This window comes from Herpailurus yagouaroundi, unplaced genomic scaffold (genome assembly GCF_014898765.1).
Source record: "Herpailurus yagouaroundi ecotype Mexico unplaced genomic scaffold, PumYag 184, whole genome shotgun sequence".
Classification (NCBI taxonomy): domain Eukaryota; kingdom Metazoa; phylum Chordata; class Mammalia; order Carnivora; family Felidae; genus Herpailurus; species Herpailurus yagouaroundi.
The window spans coordinates 38935360-38955276 of NW_024412415.1; the positions used below are offsets into that span (position 1 = coordinate 38935360).

Below are 19917 nucleotides of genomic sequence, written 5' to 3' on the forward strand. Positions count from 1 at the left end.
GGCCCACCTGGCTTTGCAGGCCCCGTGAATTTAACTTCATACAAAGGTGGCCAGGAGCAATTGTGTTCAGGGACAAGCAAGGAGTGGTGTGGTCAGATCTGCATTTTAGAAAAATAATTCTGGTTATAATCTGGCCCTGGGGGTGGGAGCGTCCAGAGGGGGGACAGGGAGACAGCGAGGAGGCTATGGTGGCCAGGCAGGAGGGGACTGGTGGTGGCCTGGACTGGGGAAGCCATAGGAGGTGGAAGGAAGGTGAACACAGCTGACGTTTTACTGAGCTGAGTGCTCAGTGTCTGCCAGGCCCTGTGTTCTAAGCACATTAGACATATCGTCTCGCGTACCCCTCCAGTCGACTCTCGGGGCCCCATTGTACAGATAAAGAAAAGGCTTGGGGATTAGAGGATCAGGTAAGGCAATATAAGAGTAGCAGGAACAAATTGAAGAGCCTGCTCAGGCTTGACAAGGTGGGGGTTGCCATCCATGAGACCCTAGCCCTGGACCAGGATGGGCCAGAGGCTGGAGAACACGAGTTTCATTTGGACATGTTGTCTGGGGGCCTTTGTGACATCCAAGCAGAGAGGTCCCCTGCAGAGTTAGACATTCATTCAGGCCTGAGGCTCTGGGAGAAGCCGGGTTGACTGTAAGAGGTTTGGGGATCCATGGCTAGAAGCCGTGGACGCAGGTGAACTTGGCCAGGGAGCACGTGGAGAGTGAAGAGAGGTGCAAACACAGGGAGCCCCGGTGTGTGGGGCCAGGCAGGAAGAGCAGTGACAAAGGAGCAGCTAAGGGGGCCGTCAGAGGTAGGGGAGTCCTGCGGGGCACGAGGAGGCTTCTCAGAGCACAGGGGAGGGGAGACAAGGAAGCAGATGTTCACGTCATCCCTCATTGCGAGACAGGTTGAGAAGTATGCACTAGAAACAAAGAACAGGGTCACCGTCAGGCCTGCTGGAGTGGTTTTCATGGGGCAGTGGGGGCCGGAGCCAGAAGGGGACTGAGTGACCGGCGAGGGAGCGGGACCAGACTGGGGCCTGCCTTTCCGCAGCACGGCCATGGAGGTGAGGGGCGAGCGGGGGGAGGCGGCTGAGGGCTTACTTACTGTTGAGAAATGAAGGTTTGCCTTTAGCATGTCCTAAAATTTTCCATTTACAGCCTTGATTTTAATTCATTGGTAGAGCTTCGGTAACTCCATCCTACTGGGAACTTACAAAGCACAGTAAAACTTCAGCTAGCCAGAATTCTTGGCAAACGAGCCACTCAGGAAAACGAACATTTATTGGCGTGGAAAGATTTGAAATATAGGATTTCTTTTTAAAAACATTTTTAGTATGGATATAATCACATAAACATATGCAGTAGGGAGAAGACTGTAATGAACCCCCACATCCTCACCATCCCACGTGAACAGTAGCTCCAGACCAGTCCTGTGCCCTCCACACCCCGCTGCCCCCAAACTCTGGGACACTTGGAAGCAAACCCTAGACATTTTATCACTTCGTTTGTACAGCTTTGGTACGTTTCTCTAAGAGACAAAACCCTTTTTTGAAAACCGTGACCACAATACCACGATCACGCCTAAAATCTTTAACAATAATTCCTTAATTTAATCAAGCATTCATTGTTCGGATTCCCCAACAGTCTCGTTCCCCCCCCCCCCCCCAGTTGGTAGGTTAAAATTAGGCTCCAAACAAGTCCACACATGGCATTTATTTGCTCTGTCTGTTAAGACTCCCTTTCTTCGTGTCATTTGCGTGTTGAGGAAGCCGCGCTGCCCGGAGGCATGTGTGTTTGGGAATGTGGGACAGAGCTGGGCACCACAGCGGAGCGAGCAGGACGGGGAAGTCCGGGGTTGGCAGGATGATGACCAGATAGTCGGGGCACCTAGCTGCGGGAAGGAGGCAGGATGTGGAGGCCCGTCCTGAGCGAGGGGAGAGGCCAGGGCTGCTGAGGGCTGAGGCCTGTCCTCATGATCCCTGAGGCCTTACGGCTGCCGGAGCTGAAGAGAGGTGGAAAGATGGCCAGGGCCCAGGAATGGGCAGAGCCAGGTGGGCGACAGGTCAGGGGTCAGGCTGGAGATGAGGAAGGGGCTGGGCCTGAGGTCAGGCCTAGAAGGAACAGGATGTCTGTTGGGGCTGAAGGGAGAGAGGGGAGTGCCAACAGAAACCAGCTCCTCCCCACCTGGCCCCGTCCCCAGGGCCCCTCCCCTGGCCTCCCAGCCGCGGCTCCACTCAGGGGCCCAGACACCAGTTCCCTTCACAATGCTGGTGATCAGGGGCCCTGATCCCTCGTTCTGCCTTCTCCTCCTCCTGCTCGTGGGCCCCCACAACCCCGTGGGGGCCAGTCCTCCTCAGAGAAGGTTTGAGTATAAGCTCAGCTTCAAAGGACCAAGACTGGCATTGCCTGGGGCTGGAATACCCTTCTGGAGCCATCATGGAGGTGAGGGGTGGGGTGGGGACCAGCCATGCCCAGGGTCCCTCATAGTGCTGGAGGGGCTGACCAGCTCTGGGTGGCTGTGACTTGGGGAAGAGCGGGCCTGCCGGTACCAGCCTCTGCCCAAGACGGGGCCAGGCCTGGGGCAGGCAAGACCTTCGCCCCGGGACCCCTCCCAGGCTTGTCTCCCGTTCCACCCACCACAATCCCACCCCATCATCTACCGGTCTCCGTTTCTCCTCTCTGCCTCTCTCGTTCTCTGCCCTAGGATTTCTCTCTTTTCCTTTTGCCTCTCCTCGGACCCCCTCTCCTTCCTCTGCCCCTTGGACCCGTAAACACACACATGCTCACGTGCTGAGTCCCAGACACGCAGACGCAAGGCAGCTGGGACCAGCACCAACCTCCCTTCTCCCTGCTCCTTGCTGCCCACGAGAACGGGGGGACTGCCCGAAGGGAGGCACCCTCGCGGCCAGCTGCTTTGCCAGAGAGGGCACCAGCTCTGCCCTGTGTGTGTGCTGGGTGGAAGCAGGCACGAGAGCATCTTAACTTCAGGAACTTCCAAACCCAGACCTACAAGGAGTCTGTCTTCTACTTGATCTTGTTCATTAAGGATTTTTGAGGACTTACAAGGACCTATGCAGTAGAGAGGAGCTTAAATTAGGAATGAGCAAGAAGAATGAGACTTAGGGTTAGGGCCGGAGGCATGAAATGAATCCAGGAACAGGGCTTGTGGCCAAAATACGCTGTGAGGTCTGCCCACCCTTCAGAGTTGGGCCATGGATCTGGTTCAGAGCCACCTAGCAGGCAAAGCAAAAAGAGAAAGCGGATTCGTTATGTATTTCTGTGTCTGTGAGATGTAAGTTCTGAGAACGGCATGATTTCTGATTGGGTCTTGGCCCAATCTTCCCTCACAGAGGCACAGGAGGTAAACAAAGGAAGGGGCTGATTCTCACAGCACCAAGCCAGGCCCTGCCTCAAGCCTAGGATGGCAGGGCCTGTACAGCACTCACTGCCGGGGGCCTTGTCAAGTCTGGCGTGTCACAGACCACAGCGGGGAGCAGAGGCACATTCTCCAAGATCACGTAGTGATATGCTTACCGTCCATTCATTCATTCCTTCACTCACTCATTCACTCATCCTTTTGCCAGAATTCTACCACCATGCCCCTCTGTGCCCAGGCCAGAGACACAGGGCTGAGTCAGACTCAGGGAGCCCACACTTTGGGGTGAGGCCTCATGAACGATCCACATAGAGCTGAATGCGTAAGTGTAGTATACAGTGGGCAATCCTTGCCTCCCACAAGTCACTTCGGAGGCAGTGGTGGCTTCTAAGGCCCCCCAGGACTCCTGGCCTTGCAGCCTCCGAGCCTCCCTGCCCCCAACCTTGGCCTTTGCTGAGCAAACAGCCTGGATTAGCAGTCTCCGGAAAGTCCTGGCAGGGACTGGGCCTTGGGCCAGGTTCCAGGCTGGCACCAGAGGGGTGGGGAGCCAGCTGGGGTGAAGCCTCTGATCTCCCCTCTGATTCCTGCCAAACCTGCCTCAGTTTCTCTCCCCTTTCCTTCGCCTCCCCCACCCCCGGCCTCTGTGAATTCTCTCTCACACACACTCCCTTTCTTCACAGTCCTGTCAGCCAGTTGTCACCTTTGCTTTCAGGCTTTCCTCACCTTGGAATGCCCCCTGGGGACCTGAACCCGGAGCCCCACCCTGCGCCCCCCGCCTCAATGGGCCACACTGGAGTCTCTCCATGCTTCCACAGCCTGGAGTCCTAAACCCCAACATGGTTGTTCTCGCAAAGTACTCTCCTGTGTCTGGTGGCCTCGGGCGTGTCCTTTTCCCTCACGGGGCCTGTTTCTTCCCCTGAGAAACAGAAAGGGGTGGAAGCAAATGTCTCTTGTTGGAGAAACGTGTTACAGCTGACACCCGAACAACGCAGGGGTTAGGGGCGCCGACCCCACACACAGTGGAAAATTCGAGCATAATAATAACCCGGCTCCCCCAGAGCTTAACCGCTAACAACCTGCTGTCGACCAAAGCCTTACCAATAACATAGACCGTGGAGTAACACGTTTTTTTTTTTATGTTGTATGTATTATATTCGGTATAAAGTAAGCCGGAGAAAAAAGGAAAATGTTATTAAGAAAATCCTAAGAAAGAGAAAATACATTTACACTACCGTACTGTATTTATCGAAAAAAAACTCCACATGTGGGGCGCCTGGGTGGCTCAGTCGGTTGAGCGTCCAACCTCGGCTCAGGTCATGATCTCACGGTCCATGAGTTCGAGCCCCGCGTCGGGCTCTGTGCTGCCAGCTCAGAGCCTGGGGCCTGCTTTGGATTCTGTCTCCTTCTCTCTCTGCCCCTCCCCACTTGGGCTCTGTCTCTCTGTCTCTCAAAAATAAATAAAGGTAAAAAAAAAATTTTTTTTAACGAAACAAAACAAAACAAAACCTCCACATGGGAGTGGACCTGTGCCATTCAAAGCTATGGAATCAGATGGAGCTGAGTTTCAATCCACTCAGTTCCTTAACTTCTCTGAGCCTCAGTTTCCTCATGTGTCAGGTGGGGTCTTAGAAAAGCAGGCGGCACGGATTTGTGGTGAGGCTTATGTGAGAAGGCATCCGCCCCCTGGCAAAGGCCCTGCCAGCCCTGCTGGGTTCCGTGTCCCACTTCTCCTGCGTCTGACTGCCCACCTCTTAATGGCAAGCCTTGATGTTACTTCCTTCCTACCCCAGAGCCCAGCCCAGGCCAGTGACAGAGATTGCTGGGGGCGTAGGAGATGGTGGGGCCCTGGCCCTGAGCTGCCCCCGTCCACAGATGCCATACTGGGCCTGGAGGCAGTGCGGCTGGCCCCATCCATGAGGAACTGCAGCGGCGCCGTGTGGAGCAGGGCCCCTGTCCCCTTCTCTGCCTGGGAGGTGCATGTGCAGATGAGGGTGACCGGGCCAGGGCGGCGGGGAGCCCAGGGCATGGTGAGTGGCCCCAAACCACACCCGGCAGAGGGGGTGAGTCAGGGAGGTGGGTGGTGAGCCCGAGGTTCAGTGTCCTGCAGCCCCCCCCCCCCCACCCCGGGCTGAGCAGCTGGGGACCCACAGGCCGTGTGGTACACCCGGGGCAGGGGCCAAGTAGGCTCTGTCCTGGAGGGGCTGGCCTCGTGGGACGGCATCGGGATCCTCTTCGACTCCTCCACCAAGGATACCCAGGTGAGTAGTGATCTCCTGTCCCCTCCCCCCCTTCCCCCTCCCCCTCCCCCCCGTGCCCACGGCTCAGGCTGCTCGTCACCTCCCATGCAGAACAGCCCCATCATCCGTGTACTGGCCAGTGATGCGCACACTCGCTACGAGCCGCGTGGGTAAGGGCCTGTCCGGACACACCCCTACCCCATTCCTGGGCCCCAAGGGCCTCAGCGGTGACCCACACTGTGTACACAAGCCCCTGCCCCAGCCTCTGACGGGGACTCATCTGAGCTGATGGCTGCTGCCCTGGAACCGCCTCTCGCTTGTCCCACCTGTGCCTCTTCCAGGACAGGGACCAGAGTCTGCGTGCTCTTCCTAGGAACTGCGCCACTGAGTCCTCAATTCATTCAACCTAACGCCCCAGGTTGGGGGGCGGGACGTGAAACGACACAGGGCGTAGCCTGCACTGAGTGTTGCCACTCACACCGTCTCATCTGATCAGCAACACTCTTGAGAAGGGGAGATCATTAGTCCCCAACTACAGATGAGGGCATTGAGGCCCAGAGAGGTGGAGTGAATGGCCCAAGGTCACACAGCCGTTCGCAGAGCTGAGCTTTGAGGTCAGATGGTCCCCGCCCTTCCCGAGCCAGCCGCCTGCCTGCCAGAGCCTTCCCTTTCTCCCCGATGACGATGACGAGGCTTCCCATCCCACCCAGGCCCGTCATCAGTGTCTCCCAGCACGCATCCCTTAGCTCATAACAATTAGAATAATCGCTAGCATTTATGGAGTAGAGCTTACCTGTCTGCGGGGCACAGTGCCAAGCACTTTACATTCATTGTCTTAGCTAACCCTCATAACAATGTTATGAGCTACTTCCAATCATTATCCTCATTTTAAAGACGGGGGAGCTCGGGTTTGGAAAGATGTGGTCATTTGCCCAAGGTCACACAGAGTGCAAATCGCAGAGCTGGCTTCTCCCTGCTCTGTGCGGCCTCCCTCTTAGCCGCAGGTGGAAGCGCTGTCTGTCTGTGTGCCCAGAGAAACCTGGGACCTCTCGGGCCCACAGAACGTGGCTCCCGTCCTCTGTCCTGAGTCTGTCCTGCTGCAGTCTGAGCCTGGCAGAAAAAAGAGGAAAGAGGAGCCCTCCCCAGAGGCGCAGGGGAACGAGGAGTCGGGGGTGGGGGGGGGGAACAGTGGGGGAGGTGGTGGGCCTGGGGGGTTGAGGGCAGAGCTCCAGTGCTGCTCCAGGCTCTGTCCCCCCCAAGGAAGAGTCACAGGAAGGCCCTGGCGTCTTCTGCCAGGCAAGGCTTGCTTTCCAGCTCCCCTCTCTCCTGCTAAAGAAGCAAGGGAGACTCATGCTAGACAACAGGGACACGTTCCGTCCCAAGTGACCCGTGGGGTGGGGGGGTGGGGGTGTGCGGTAGGCCTGGGCCGAAGGGCCCCTGGGACGACCCCCACTGTCCAGGCCTTGTGTCCTGTGTGGCCTGGCTGAACTCCAAGTGCCCATAGGGATGCAGCCAGCGGGGTGCTGGGCTCCTGCCGCCGGGACTTCCGCAACCTGCCGAACCCCCTCAGAGTTCGGATCACCTACTGGGGGCAGAGGCTGCGGGTGAGTAGCCCTTCCTGCTTTCTCAGATTCTCTGGGCAGGGAGTGCAAACTATAGCACTCAGAGCTACGGAGTTGCTCTGTGAGTGCCCATGGTCCCAACACACCCGTGCCTGTGACACCACACAGGGGCCCAACACATACAGGTGGCACCCACACGGGACCCTCCTCCCTGCACAGACTCCTAATCCCAGAGCACATACTGACGAGGGCTAGTGTGAGACCAGGCAAGCGTGCCCCTCCATGCCATGCTGACACCAAGCTGGGTGGCCGCTTGCCCACCTTTAGAACCAGGGAAGCCAGTGAATCAAAGGTGGGGATGACAACCCGCTGCCGGGGTCAGGGGAGAGGTGGGGGGTTCCAACCGCGAGAGGCTCACTCCTCTGTGCCCCTCAGGTGTCCTTGAACAGTGGCCTCACTCCCAACGACTTAGATGAGGTCTGTGTTGACGTGGGTCCACTGCTTTTGGCTCCTGGAGGTTTCTTTGGGGTCTCAGCAGCCACTGGCACCCTGGCAGGTGAGGGCCTTCCTTCTGAGCAGGTGAGAGCAGAGGAATGGTACCTAATGAAACATCCTGAGCACACCTTCCAAAGAGCTCTGGGTGTGGGGCCAGCCACTTCCTCTCTGTGTGGTCTGGGCAAGTCATGAGCCCTCTCTGGGCCTCTGTTACCATCGGGGCAAGGTCATGTCTGCCTTGCAGAGTTGCTGAAAGTCTCAAATAGGATAAAGCACAAGAAGCTTTTATTCCAGCGATGGCCCCATAAGTGCCCCAAGCTGGGAACTGTGGGGCAAGTAGAAGAGGGACAGCCATGAGGACATTGAGGAAACCGCAAAGGGGTGTAACATAATGAAGAGTCCACGGAGGGACCCACAGCTGGCAAGCAGGGTGCAGTTTGAGGGTGGGAGTTCTTGAAGGCTCGGACTTTAGTCTTTAGACTCTGAGCACTAGGGAGCAGTGGAAGGTTTCCAAGGAGGAAAGTGACACGGTCTCAGAGCCATGCTGAGGAGGTGGCCGTCCTATGGTTGCTTCTGCCACTCTGGGGCCTGAGGGTGTCACTCATTCTGTTGCCATGGCTGTAGCCCAGGACCATCCAGTTTTCCCACTCAGTGTGGGCTCACCCTTGGCTCTGCGTGTGGGTCAACCCTCACAGTCCACCCATCTGCTTGTCTGCCCCTCACACCTTTCCCATGAAGTGAGCGAGACGAAGGTTAGAGAGGCCCAGAGTCACCCAGATCTCCTGCCTGCCTGGAATATAATAGAGCCGGGCAGGGGGACCGGGGGGCGGGGGGGTGAGGGCTGAGTGGGCTGCTGGGCAAGGGCGGGGGTCTTACCTTCCCTTCTCTGCCCCCCCCCTTCCAGATGACCATGACATCCTGTCCTTCCTGACCTTCAGTCTGAGTGAGCCGGATCCAAAGGTGATGCCACCCCTGGGGTCAGCCTTCAGGGATTGCTGGGGGAGACAGTCCAGGGACCCCTTCCTGCCCCGGATGCTTCTATGTCATGATGTATTCAGCCCTGTCATTCGAGCCGCTATCTCTACTGATCTCTCCCTCTCTTTCTCTCTCTCTGAGTTGCTCAGACCAGGCCTTGTGCTGGGCAGTGCGGGGGGCCAGAGGTGACCTAGAGCTAGGCCCCGTTCCTGAAGCACCTCCCAGGCCGTCAGGGGGCTGTGGGAGCACAGAGGACGGGTCCTAACCAGCCAGGGGAGCAGGGAAAGCCACCTGGAAGGCATGAGCTTGAAAGGGCAGAGAGAGTAGCTGAGTGGAGGAGCAGCACAAAGGTCTGAGTCCTGGGCGAGCGGCTGGGGCCTGGGCGGCAGCTGGAGACATAAGCGTGGGGGATCGGCAGCAGCAGAGCCTGAAACCGCAGGGCTTGGTGGCCGGGGTGCTTCTTCCCTGGGTGGGATGCGTGTTTGGTCCGGGAGCGGGACTGGACTTGTGGAGGCCCCGTGGGAAGGCTCCCTCACCCGCAGCCCTCCCAGGGGTCTCAGGCCTGAGTTTGGTCTTCTTCCTCCAGCCTCCCCCACCGCCCTTTCTGGAGATGGAGCAGCTCCGGCTGGTGAAGCGGCTGGAAGGGCTTCGGGCAAGGCTGGCCCTGGGCGCCAGGGAGGATGTGATCCCAAAGCTGAGCTCCGAAGTCCAGGAAGAGGGTAGGACCCCAGGGAGCAGGCAGGGGAAGTAGGGGTCCATTTGAGCATCACAGGATCCTCTTCCCTTGGAATCAGGAGTGCTTTAACCAATCGGGAGACGAAGATTCGAGGAGGCCATATCGAGCAGACCCCGGGGCCCAGGCTCTGTCCGATCCCCACCCCACCACCCAGACACAACTTTCTGGGGGAGAGCTGGAGGCAGAAGCCATGTCTTTCTGCCCCTCCTCTCCAATAAGCCCCAAAGATAGGATCTGCTACCCCACTGCAGTGGGCTACCTGGCCCAGCTCTGCCCCAATCTCCAGGAAAAAGGATCCTTGGCCTGGAAGAGACGCTGGGCAGACACCGCCAGATCCTGCAGGCTCTCCAGGGTCTCTCCAGACAGTTGGCCCAGGCCGAGAGGCAGTGGAAGAAGCACCTGGGGACCCCAGGCCATGCCAGGCCTGAGGGAGCCTGGGTGAGTGGCCCCTTGGGCACCCAAGGCCCTGCCTGCAGGCCTGGAAAAGCCAGCTCCCTAGCCACTGGGTTCCTGGCACCGGTGAGCTCCCTCTGTCCAGAAAGAGGAGCAAGCACTATACTTAGGATCTAGTCTCCCCCAAGGTCTGGAGGGAAAGGAGAGCAGGGGTGCAGTGCTGCAGGTTGCAGGAGGGGGTAGACCTGCCAGGCGGGGGAGCATACAGGAGGGTAGCCCTGCACGAGCCAATGCCCACGGATCCACGCGGCCGGGGCTGGGGAGAGGAGATGCCAGGTATTTGGACACGGGTCTGTAGACAAGCACCAGAAATAGACTGGGTGCTAATTTGCATGTAGCTCCACATGTGATTTGGTTCCCATACGGCTTGCTTAATGCTCAGACGCACCAGAATCCTCGTTTTTATCTCCACTACCATCCTGGCTTCTCTTCCAAACAGTCATGCCCCGTGGCACGCCCAGCCTGGGGCCCGAGAGCTGAACTCAGTCAAGCTGTTAGATGCCAGGCAGCAGAGGCCGGCGGCTCCTGTGGGCTTTGCTGGGCTCTGGCAGCTCAGGGTTTACATCTCGTGTCCTCAGGCCAGAGCAGCTGAGGCTGGGCTGCTGGAGTGGGGGAGTGGGGACGGGGCCACACTCCAAGGCTAGGCCTCTATGATCCTACTTCCAGGCCCAGAACTCTTGCTGCCAGATTCTCTCCACCCCAGAGAGGGGCAGCCACTTCTCCAGGCCACTCACCGAGACAGAGGCCTAAGCATTGAGAGTTGCTCGGCACTGGCCCCATCCTGGACTGTGCCCTGCGGTTGGGGTCGGGGAGAGGGGGGCGGTAGGTAGAAGACTGGACTGGGCCTCTGCCTCCTTTAAGGGCAGAACCACTTCTGAAAGGGGGAGGAAGCCCATGACCCTCAGGGGGAGGGATTTGAGAAGAGGGGGAATCCAGAAGCCCAGATGCACAGGGGATAAACTCAACGTGTCAGATAATGTCCAAACTGAGGAAGGGCCAGGTGAGGTGGTAAGGTGTTCCAGAAGGAAGAGGGCTACAGTGTCCTCGGGAAGGTAGACTCTGAGAAGAAAAGGGCTGTGGCCTGGGCCCTGGAGAACAGGCTGGCCCTGCTGCAGGATTCTGCCAAGGTCAGCGCCCTGCTCCGTGGACAGAGGTCTCTGCTCCAGGACCTGCAAGAGATGAGGTAAGGGCACCTGCGAGGAGGGGTTCTGGGGGAGGGGCAGAGAAGTCCGGCTCCACCCACTTGCTCAGCCTCAAGTTCCTCCATTGGCCCCCTATTCCTTTCCTCACTTCCTGAGCATCCAGCACAAAGCCTGGCACACAGGGAGGGGCAGGGGCAGAGTTAAGTCTGTCCAGTTGACCTGAATTTAATTGAATCAAGTTTAGAGTTTTGAAAATCCTAATTTAAAAGTAACTCTCCCTGGGGAGGGGCGCAAACCCCCTCCCCAGGGAGAGTTAGTAAATCTGAGCCTTCCTTCAGGGACAGCTGCTGGAAGGAGGGGATGTTTTGATGGCGTTCTTGGAGGAACCATAACCAAGATCAGGCCGAGCTGAAGAGGGCAGTCCCTGACTTCTTTTTGCCCCCCTCCAGCCTCCCAGCACCCCACCCTAGGCCAAGCCCAGGGAGCTACCCACGGGGCTCTGGGGACAGGGAAGTCACCCTGATGCTACAGAGCAGGGAAGCTTCAGGCTGGGTGCTGGATTCTGGGTCCCTCACCCACATCTAGATGCTTGGGGATGGGAAGATGGGAAGAGGGAGAGGAACCAAATCCCCTGGGGCCTGGGGATGGAAAACAAAGCCCAGGGAGCCTGGAGTTGAAACAGACAACGTTAGGAAGACCCTTCTCTGAGCCAAAGCTGTCTGAGGATATAGGAAGAAGGTTTGGGGTAAGACCAGCCCCTAAGAAGGAGCCCTATGGATGGTGCCTGTTTCCCACCAGGTGCTGCCGTTAGGGATTGTGAGAAATGGTTAGGAGGCCTGGGTGCAACCAGAAGAGATAATGAGTCATCTCCCTTGGTTTCCACCCCCCACCAGGGATGCAGCTGCCCACGTGGTCTCAAAAGCCCAGCTCTTCTATCTGCCTGTGGGCACCAAGCATCATTTCTCAGAGCTGGCCCAGATCCTGGGCCTCCTGCAGAAGGACCTTCGGGGCCCACTGGTAAGGGGGAAGGAAGGGGTGCCATGAGGGCCCCATCCTTGAGGTTCTGGCTCAGCCCCCTTCTTCCAGCACTTCTGCGTCCCCAGGCCCCTTCTGCCCTTGCACTCCCCTCCCGGGACTGCTGACAGGCACACCTGTATCTGTGCCTGTGTCTGTGATACCGATCTCACCTTCTCTCTGCCCTCTCTGCACTCTGGAGAGTCCCACAGACTCTCAATGGCAGCAGGGCCCTGGGGACCATTTGGTCCAACCCCTTCAGTGACCAGAAGGGAAATGGCAGTACTAGAGATCGATGGTGGAACCTTCTCTTCCCTGTGTCCCTGGCCCATCTTGCTCCTACCTTGGCCCTCACCATCACCTTGTCTTTCACTCTATTTCTTTCTCATCTCTAGAGCCTTCAGACCCCTGGTGATCCCTGGCCCCAGGCCTTCCCAGCCGTCCCCACAGATGGAGCCAGGGGAGCTAGGGTTGGGGAAGTAGCTTCCTCTCCAAGCTCCCTGGATGAGAACCAGGGTGCCCCAAGCCTGGGGGAGGGAAATAGAGCCCACACATGGCCCAGATTCCAGGTCCCCTTTTTCCTTCTGGGTAAGAAGCCGATCCAGGACCTTAGAATGTCCCCTTTCAGAAAGCGGCAGCCAAGAACCGCCGCCCACCTGGCCAACCCCCAGAAGCCTCCTTGTGCCTGCGGCCCAGCATCTTCTTGTTCTTCCTCCTCATTCAGACTATAGGCTTCTTCTGTTATGTGCACTTCAGGTGGGTCTTCCCATGACTGAGACATGCTATACTACTTGACATCTCTTGATTCTGGGTCATAGCCATTCGACTGGGACATGGGGCACTGAGGCCCAGGGGTAACATGCCTGGTCTACCAGGGGCAAGGAGCAGCACCCAGGCTAGGACCCATTTTTCCAACAAGCTCTACTGGCCGCCTGCTCAACCGCTTGTCCCATCTAAGTCCTGCCCTCACAAAACTCACTTGCTAATGTGAGAAACCGATGAGTAACTGATAGTCACACCCTATCTGGTCAGTGCCACAATGGCAGGGAGCTCAGGGGCTGTAACAGTATGAGAAAAAAGCACTTGACCCAGCTTAGGGAGATCAAGGAATTGACTAGAAGGGACATTGGATGTGGGTCAAGATAACTAGGAGTTTTCTAGCCTGACAAGATAAGTAAAGGCATCAATACAGAGGAACAGGATAAGAAAAGGCATGGAAGCATGAAAAAAAGCACAATATTCTGGAGAAAAAGTGTCAAGTTCAGTGTCAAAGCAAAAGGTGGGACCAGTTTGTGAAACTGGGCAAAGAGAATTTAAAAGAGAATTTAAAAGAGAATAAAAAGGAGGTCACTAATTCTGCTTGACGGGTGTTTGTTGAATGAATGAAACATTTAGAGATGGTGAGTGTGCGAAGGTGCTCAGAAATCGGACTGACAGTCCTTATTGGTGGAATGTCAAGACAAGAAGAATCAGTGTGGTCTGGGATGCTCCTGGAGGAGTGAAGCATGCTGAGCTTTAAAAGCAGAGTAGAAGGAGGGACAGCCTCCAGGTAAAAATAGCAAAGGTACCAAGTGGAAATGATGACAAGCTTATGCATTATGTACGAGTTCGATGGTGGCCATAAGGCTGGAGCCACCTAGACAGGCCTTGAATGCCAAGGAAAGAGTCTGGTCCTGATGGGGCAGGCCAAGGGAGCCATAGAAGGTCTTAGAACAAGGGAGGCTGTAATGGAGAGATGGTAGAGAGGTGAATGTGGAAGCCTGGTCTCAAGAGCCCTGAAGGAAGAGATCCAAGTAACCTTCTTCTCCTTTCCCTGGCAGTAGGCAGGAGCTGGACAAGAGCCTTCAGGACTGTTTGTCCACAGGCAGCCCTCCTCTGTGTCCTGCACCACGCATTCCTGGCGCCCTGGGGATTCTGAGGAGGCAGCCTCTCTCCTCCAGCATACACGCATGACTCACCTCGAAGCCCTGAAGGAATCTCCCCAGGAAGTGGATGGTGTCCAGGGGGTGAGGGTTTGGCCCGTACTTCTCCTTCTGGGTGCCCAGCTCCTGCCCACACCTTAGCTTTTGGGTAGCTCCAATCTTATTAAAGGTGATTTCCATCTCCCCACGTTTTGTTTGATATGCTCATTTACCTTCTGGCTTTACCTTAATTTCTCTGAAGGCTTTCACCTTCTCTGGATAGGTAGCTGGGAGTGGGCTCCAAGCGGGCAAGGACATCAAGGACTGGTCTGATTGCCAAAAGACCAGATACCCCACAAGCCTCGAGCCCTGGACTGTGGATCGAGAGGGAGTCACAACTGTGGTAATTCTGTCCCCAGAACAAAGAGTGGAATCTCCAGGTGCCCCTCTTGGCCCAGCCCAGCCAGCATCACCATGAAGAGCTCTCTCCCTCCCCACTTCCTGTAGCTCTAGGGGTCAGCAGAGCTGGCATATGAGGGAGAACTCTGAGGCAACCCATGGAGACATAACTGGGATTCCCGCTTTCTGGTCTCCTTTTCCCAGCGTCCAGCTCTTTGGGCAGCTGCTGGGGCAGCGGGGTGGGGAGGATGGTGTAGGGCCCAGGGCTGGATCTTTGCCCCTTGCTGCCACTTGGATCTGCCAGCTGAAATCCTGGCTATCAGCGACCTGGGAGAGGAGGAAGTGGGGGGGAGAGTAGGAAACAGGGTTCTGGACGCGCATCAGTGCAGCCCCTTTCCCTGGGGAGCGACCCTACCCCGCGCAGGCCCTAATCCGTTGTTAGCAATGCCCAGGCGGAGCTTGGCGTTGAAGGAGGCACGTGGGGGAGGCGGGAGTGCGGAGCGGGCACGTGGTCCAGCCTCCTCAGCCCCGTGCATGCCCCCCGCCCCCCGTGAGGAGGGGTTTGGGGAGGTGGGGGCGGGCCTGGGCGGGGGCGGGCGGCGGGAGGCTCAGAGCGTGGGGCGCGGGCCGGCGGCAGGAGCTGTCCGCGAGACCTAGTGCTGAAGTAGGTGCGGACGTGCCTGGCGCCCGGCGCCCGGTGCCAGGGCCAGCGAAGACCATGGCGTTCATGGTGAAGACTATGGTGGGCGGCCAGCTGAAGAACCTCACCGGGAGCCTGGGGGGCGGCGAGGACAAGGGGGACGGGGACAAATCGGCGGCCGAAGCGCAAGGCATGAGCCGAGAAGAGTATGAGGAGTATCAGAAGCAACTGGTGGAAGAGAAGTGAGTGGGATCCCTTCCTGGCTCCAACGACCTTCCCCCCACCCCCACCCCCTCCAGCTACCTGGCCCACCTCTAGGGCGGTTTCAGACCCCGAGCCCTCTCACCCTACTTTTCTAGATGCGGTAGGAGGCTGGGTTGTGCTTTCTAGGCTGCCCCCAGAGCCGCCCCATCTCAGACCCAGGACCCGGCCCCAGCTTCGCACTCAGGGCTCAGAGGGAGTGGGGGCAGGGGCAATAGGGACCTGGGATGGGGTGGGGGCACGTGCATTTCTGACGAAACAAGTAATCCCTTAATCCGATCTGGTCCTAACCGTCTGCATCTTCCAACTGGAGCTCCTCTAAGCCTGAGGCTCCGAGAAAAGTAATGAATCTGAGGGGGCTCAAAATCACGGAGACAGATCTTGAGATGGGGCACTCATAGATACTGAGCCTCAGTGTCTTCTTGTGTGCAGGCAGTGCTGGGACAGAGAGGCAGCTGGGGTGGGATAAGGAGCTGGACCCCAGAGTTAGGTTGCTTAGGTTTAGATCCAGGTTTTGTGTCTGTTTAGCTAGATGACTTTAAGCCAGTTACTTAAACCTTTCTGTGCCTCAGTTTCCTCTTCTGTAAAATGGTGATGGTAATCATAAAGCATGCCTTATATATGTATAAGAATTAAATTATTTAACGCATGTTAACTTCATAGCACAGTGCCTGGAACATAGTAAATCATTAAATATTAGCTATTATTTTGCTTACTCCTGATAACAGTTTTTTTGTAAGTTGCAAAAGAGGAAAATAAGTGACTTATCTAAAGACATACCGAAAGTGGTAGTGCAGCCAGGACGCAAACCCAAGTCTGCCCCGAATACTTTCCCCCACAAGACACAATCTATCAGGAAGGGAAAAGACAGACGGAGTTGGAGGCCGCGAGAGGTACCCATTAGGGTCTGCAGAGTGAGCCAGACCAGCTGACTCTCCAGCCCCATAGTCCAGTGGCTGGTGCAGAGGCAACAAAGGACAGTTATGATGGGAGAGAGGCAGCAAAGACTGACGGAGGCCCGCCAGGTCAGACACAGAGGCTAACGGGCTGGCGCCGGGACACGGAGACCCCGCCGGCCCTTCCCTCGCAGACCCCGCCCATTCTCTCAGCCCTTGAGATGACTCCGCCCCGGTGCCCCCGCAGGATGGAGCGGGATGCGCAGTTCACGCAGAGGAAGGCAGAGCGGGCCACGCTGCGGAGCCACTTCCGAGATAAATACCGACTGCCCAAGGTAAGCTTACGAGCCTGGGCTGGCAGGTACATCTGGGATTCTGAGCTTGGGGCTCCCCACTCTTTCTCCCAGCACAGCTGGGCACCACAACTTTCAGCTCCTAAAACTCATGGAGACGAGTTCTTGGTTGGATCCTTCGTTCTCGGACTCAAAGCCCGGTCTTCCCAAGGCTGATAGGTTTGTGTTTCTGGCGCCAGTTCAGGCCCTTTCTCTCCCCCACCTACCACTCTCCCAACCCCCAGTCAAGCCCAGGCAGATGAAGAAGTGGAAGGCAGTAGATTTTACCCCAGGGTTGAGTACACTCCGAGCTCCTGAACACCCATGGAGGGTGGGGTGGGGTAGAGAATGCACACCCTCTGTGTGCCAGGCCCTTGACCTTCATGCCCTTATGTAACCCCTCAATAACACTTCCAGGTAGCTATCACCCACACTACAAATAAGGAAACTGAGACTCAGAGAGGTTCAGGGACTTGTCAAGGCCATACAACCAGCTAGTAATGGAGCTGGAGTCAGAGCTCAAGCCTGTGAATACTGAACCTCAGCTTGCTCCAGGACTCCTGGCTGCCTTCCAGGGTGTGGTGTCTGTCTGCAGAGAGCAAAATGCCCCTTGGTTGGCCAAGCAGCCAGGAAGACGTCTCCCATAGGCACTACAGCAGTACATGGGCATGTAAGTGTTGCCTAAGGAGAGAACTGAGGCACAAGCTACTCCCAGTGCCTAGAATCTTCCACTTGAATTGAAAGATCAGACATGTGAACATTACATTCACTCATTCAACAAATGTTTACTGATCCCCTGGCTGCCTCTGACGTTCCACAGGGCACCAGCCTTCTGGAAGTCTCTCAGAGGGAAAACCACTCCAGAAAGCCTAGAAAGCTACTGAGTTAAACCCACCTAAGAATGGAGTCATTAAAAAAAAAAAAAAAAAAAAAAACCAACCAGGAATGGAGTCATTCCTCAAATGCTTGCACGAGCCACATTAAGAGAAACAACTCCTGCCACCAGGAAACTCTGAGTCTAGTAGAAGAGGGAAGACTTGGCGGTAACTGAGTAGGACATAAAGTGGAAAGCCCCAGGGTTCCCAAAGGGAAAGAGAAATGCAATGGCAGTCAGTAGGTGTTGTGCAAAGAGAGCACAGATGTTGGAATCCATGATGTAGGTTTAAAACGAGCGTCTGTGCTTCCTAGTTGTGTGACCTTGCCCAAGTTGCTTACTTGAGTAATTTACTTAAACTGCACCTCAATTTCCTTACTTGTAAAATACAGATAAAAATACCCACCTCACAGGGTTATTTTGAACGTCAGCCATACAGTAGGCATTTGATAAATGGTACCCATCACTATTATCAGTAACGTCCTCCAGTGTAGTTAATGATAGTCAGCATGTGACTTGGCTGATTAGCACAGTTTGACTCCTAAGTATTTTCATTTTGCTTTATTCACTATGCTGGTGTCTTCAATATCTCAGAGTGAAGTAAGGTGGTATAAAAGTGCAAGGTCTCCATGTCCAAGTGTCAAAAGCTTGATCCTGGGATGGGGGTGGGAGAGTGGGTGGCTGAACTCACCAGAGTGAGTTCTCAGGCGGCTCGAGAATCTAGGGGCTGGGAGCCCAGTCCAGGCCTCCTCCCTGTCCCTTCAACTCTGGGTCTTCATGGACCTCCAACCACACTCCACCCTCCCCTCTTCCCTTCAGAACGAGACAGATGAGAGCCAGATTCAGATGGCAGGTGGAGACGTGGAGCTGCCTCGGGAGCTGGCCAAGATGATTGAGGAGGACACAGAGGAGGAGGAGGAGAAGGCCTCCGTCCTCGGGCAGTTGGCCAGTCTCCCTGGCCTAGACCTCGGCTCACTCAAGGACAAGGCCCAGGCCACATTGGGGGACCTCAAGCAATCAGCTGAGAAGTGCTACATCATGTGACTACTTCCTCTGGGGCTGCCCGCTGGGGTGACCAGAGGGCTGGGCCCACATGAGGGCTAAGAGCATGTCCCAGTGTTCAGGGACCCATACCCCATCTTAGTTTTGTTCCCCCTGTCCCATGCTAGCTCAGGACCCTTCCCATCTGTGGCCCAAGTCTGCCTTCTGGTCTTTCTCTTTCCACTAGGAACAAAGTCCCCATTCCTCACCCTTCTCCTCAGGACCCACCCTCTCTACTCAGCCTGGAGAGGCCTCCTAAGATTGTAGGAATAGGCCCATCCCTCTCTGGCCATTGCCCTAAGTTCCTGCACACAGGATCACTCATAGAGAGACCCACAGAGGGACATAGAAGCTGTGGCATGTGCCGAGGCGTATGCCACAGCTGCATCCTGGCACACCCTGGCACACCCTGGCACAGACGCACATACACAGGGTCTGTGGGCAGATACCCTCAGGAGACAAGAGGCCCAAGGTTGAGCCTCCACGTTCATTCTCCTTGGAAGCCACTGCTCTTTCTGGGTCTCATTTCACCATCCCTAAAATGGCGATGGACTGGCTAATTTCTAAGACTTTCTGGCTTGGCCTCCCTGGCCTTCGGAGCCAACCCCACACCACTCCTTGGGCAGGACAGCAGCTGTAGCTGTAGCCTCTAGTGGCTGCCGTTGTACTGTGGGCTCTGGCTCTCAGGAGCTGAGCGATGCTGTGTGAGGGGCCGAGTGCCAAGGACGAAGCTGGCACTGAACGGTAGCCCAGGCGGCTCTAGGCCTTTTCTGGACCCAGGCCCAGGCAATTTCTGTTCTGTTCCCATAGAACTCTCTCCGGATTCCATAGCTGGATCTCTTCTCTCTGCTCAGCGAAAAATAAAAATTTGAAAAGATGTACCTATCCTCCCACTTCTTATGGACCTCCAGGAGTCTTGGGGTTCACAGCCCCACAACCCTCCTCAACCATAGCTTCATAGGAATGCCAGCAAGCTCTACCCTCTGGGGGCCCTGGGCAAGAGCGGGGTCCCCACACTGCCCAAGCACCAAGTCCAGCCCGGGGCCAGAATAGGTCTGGGCTTTGAGGAGGATGTGGCAGCCAGCCGGATGGGGATGCACCTGGAGAAGGTCAGGCCTCCGGGCCACTACTTGGAACCACAGGAGGGGCTGTGGCTCAATCACAGCTGTCTCTGGCGCCTGCGCCTATACCCCTTTCTCACCTCGGAGATGGAAGGTATAACAAAAAGAAGGCAGGGCAACCGCTTTCCAGTCCTGGCACTGCTGTGTGACTTAGAGTAGGCCCCTTTCCCTCTCGGAGCCTATTGTCCCTGCTGTGACATGAAGAACTACCGCCTCCCTAAATAATAATACATATTTTAAAGCCGTCTGGAAAGCCTTTGGCACATGGTAGACCATCAATAAATGACAACTCATTCCTTAACAAAGAAATGAGGAGCCCAAATCTCATGCTACTTACTTGTGGGGGGTCCAGGAAACCAACCAGGAGGCCCCACAAGCAGACCGCCCAAGGGGCCTGAGCCCCAACATGCTACAGGCTAACCCTAGGTGTCCCTGCTTGCACCAGCCCGTGGGGAAGCTAGTCAAGATTCA

General features: G+C 56.4%; 2 protein-coding genes across 2 annotated transcripts; both read left to right on the plus strand.

Annotated features, from left to right (window-relative positions):
* Window positions 1-2208: 2208 nt before the first annotated feature.
* Window positions 2209-14090, plus strand: LMAN1L (lectin, mannose binding 1 like). Its single transcript, XM_040493275.1, has 13 exons — window positions 2209-2433; window positions 5240-5394; window positions 5518-5625; window positions 5716-5774; window positions 7109-7208; window positions 7602-7722; window positions 8566-8621; window positions 9223-9355; window positions 9659-9810; window positions 10941-11008; window positions 11861-11984; window positions 12610-12737; window positions 13805-14090. The coding sequence occupies exons 1-13, from the start codon at window positions 2256-2258 to the stop codon at window positions 13932-13934; spliced, it is 1512 nt and encodes a 503-aa protein (XP_040349209.1). The 5' UTR covers window positions 2209-2255; the 3' UTR covers window positions 13935-14090.
* Window positions 14091-14887: 797 nt separating this feature from the next.
* CPLX3 (complexin 3) lies at window positions 14888-19206 on the plus strand. Its single transcript, XM_040493276.1, has 3 exons — window positions 14888-15163; window positions 16326-16413; window positions 18104-19206. The coding sequence occupies exons 1-3, from the start codon at window positions 15000-15002 to the stop codon at window positions 18326-18328; spliced, it is 477 nt and encodes a 158-aa protein (XP_040349210.1). The 5' UTR covers window positions 14888-14999; the 3' UTR covers window positions 18329-19206.
* The last annotated feature ends 711 nt before the right edge of the window (window positions 19207-19917 follow it).

Coding starts and splice junctions, on each gene's coding strand:
- LMAN1L (XM_040493275.1), top strand. CDS start 2,256: ATGCTGGTGATCAGGGGCCCTGATCCCTCGTTCTGCCTTCTCCTCCTC. Junction 2,434..5,239: donor CTTCTGGAGCCATCATGGAG/GTGAGGGGTGGG, acceptor CCCCGTCCACAG/ATGCCATACTGGGCCTGGAG. Junction 11,985..12,609: donor AGGACCTTCGGGGCCCACTG/GTAAGGGGGAAG, acceptor GTCCCCTTTCAG/AAAGCGGCAGCCAAGAACCG.
- CPLX3 (XM_040493276.1), top strand. CDS start 15,000: ATGGCGTTCATGGTGAAGACTATGGTGGGCGGCCAGCTGAAGAACCTC. Junction 15,164..16,325: donor AAGCAACTGGTGGAAGAGAA/GTGAGTGGGATC, acceptor GTGCCCCCGCAG/GATGGAGCGGGATGCGCAGT. Junction 16,414..18,103: donor ATAAATACCGACTGCCCAAG/GTAAGCTTACGA, acceptor TCTTCCCTTCAG/AACGAGACAGATGAGAGCCA.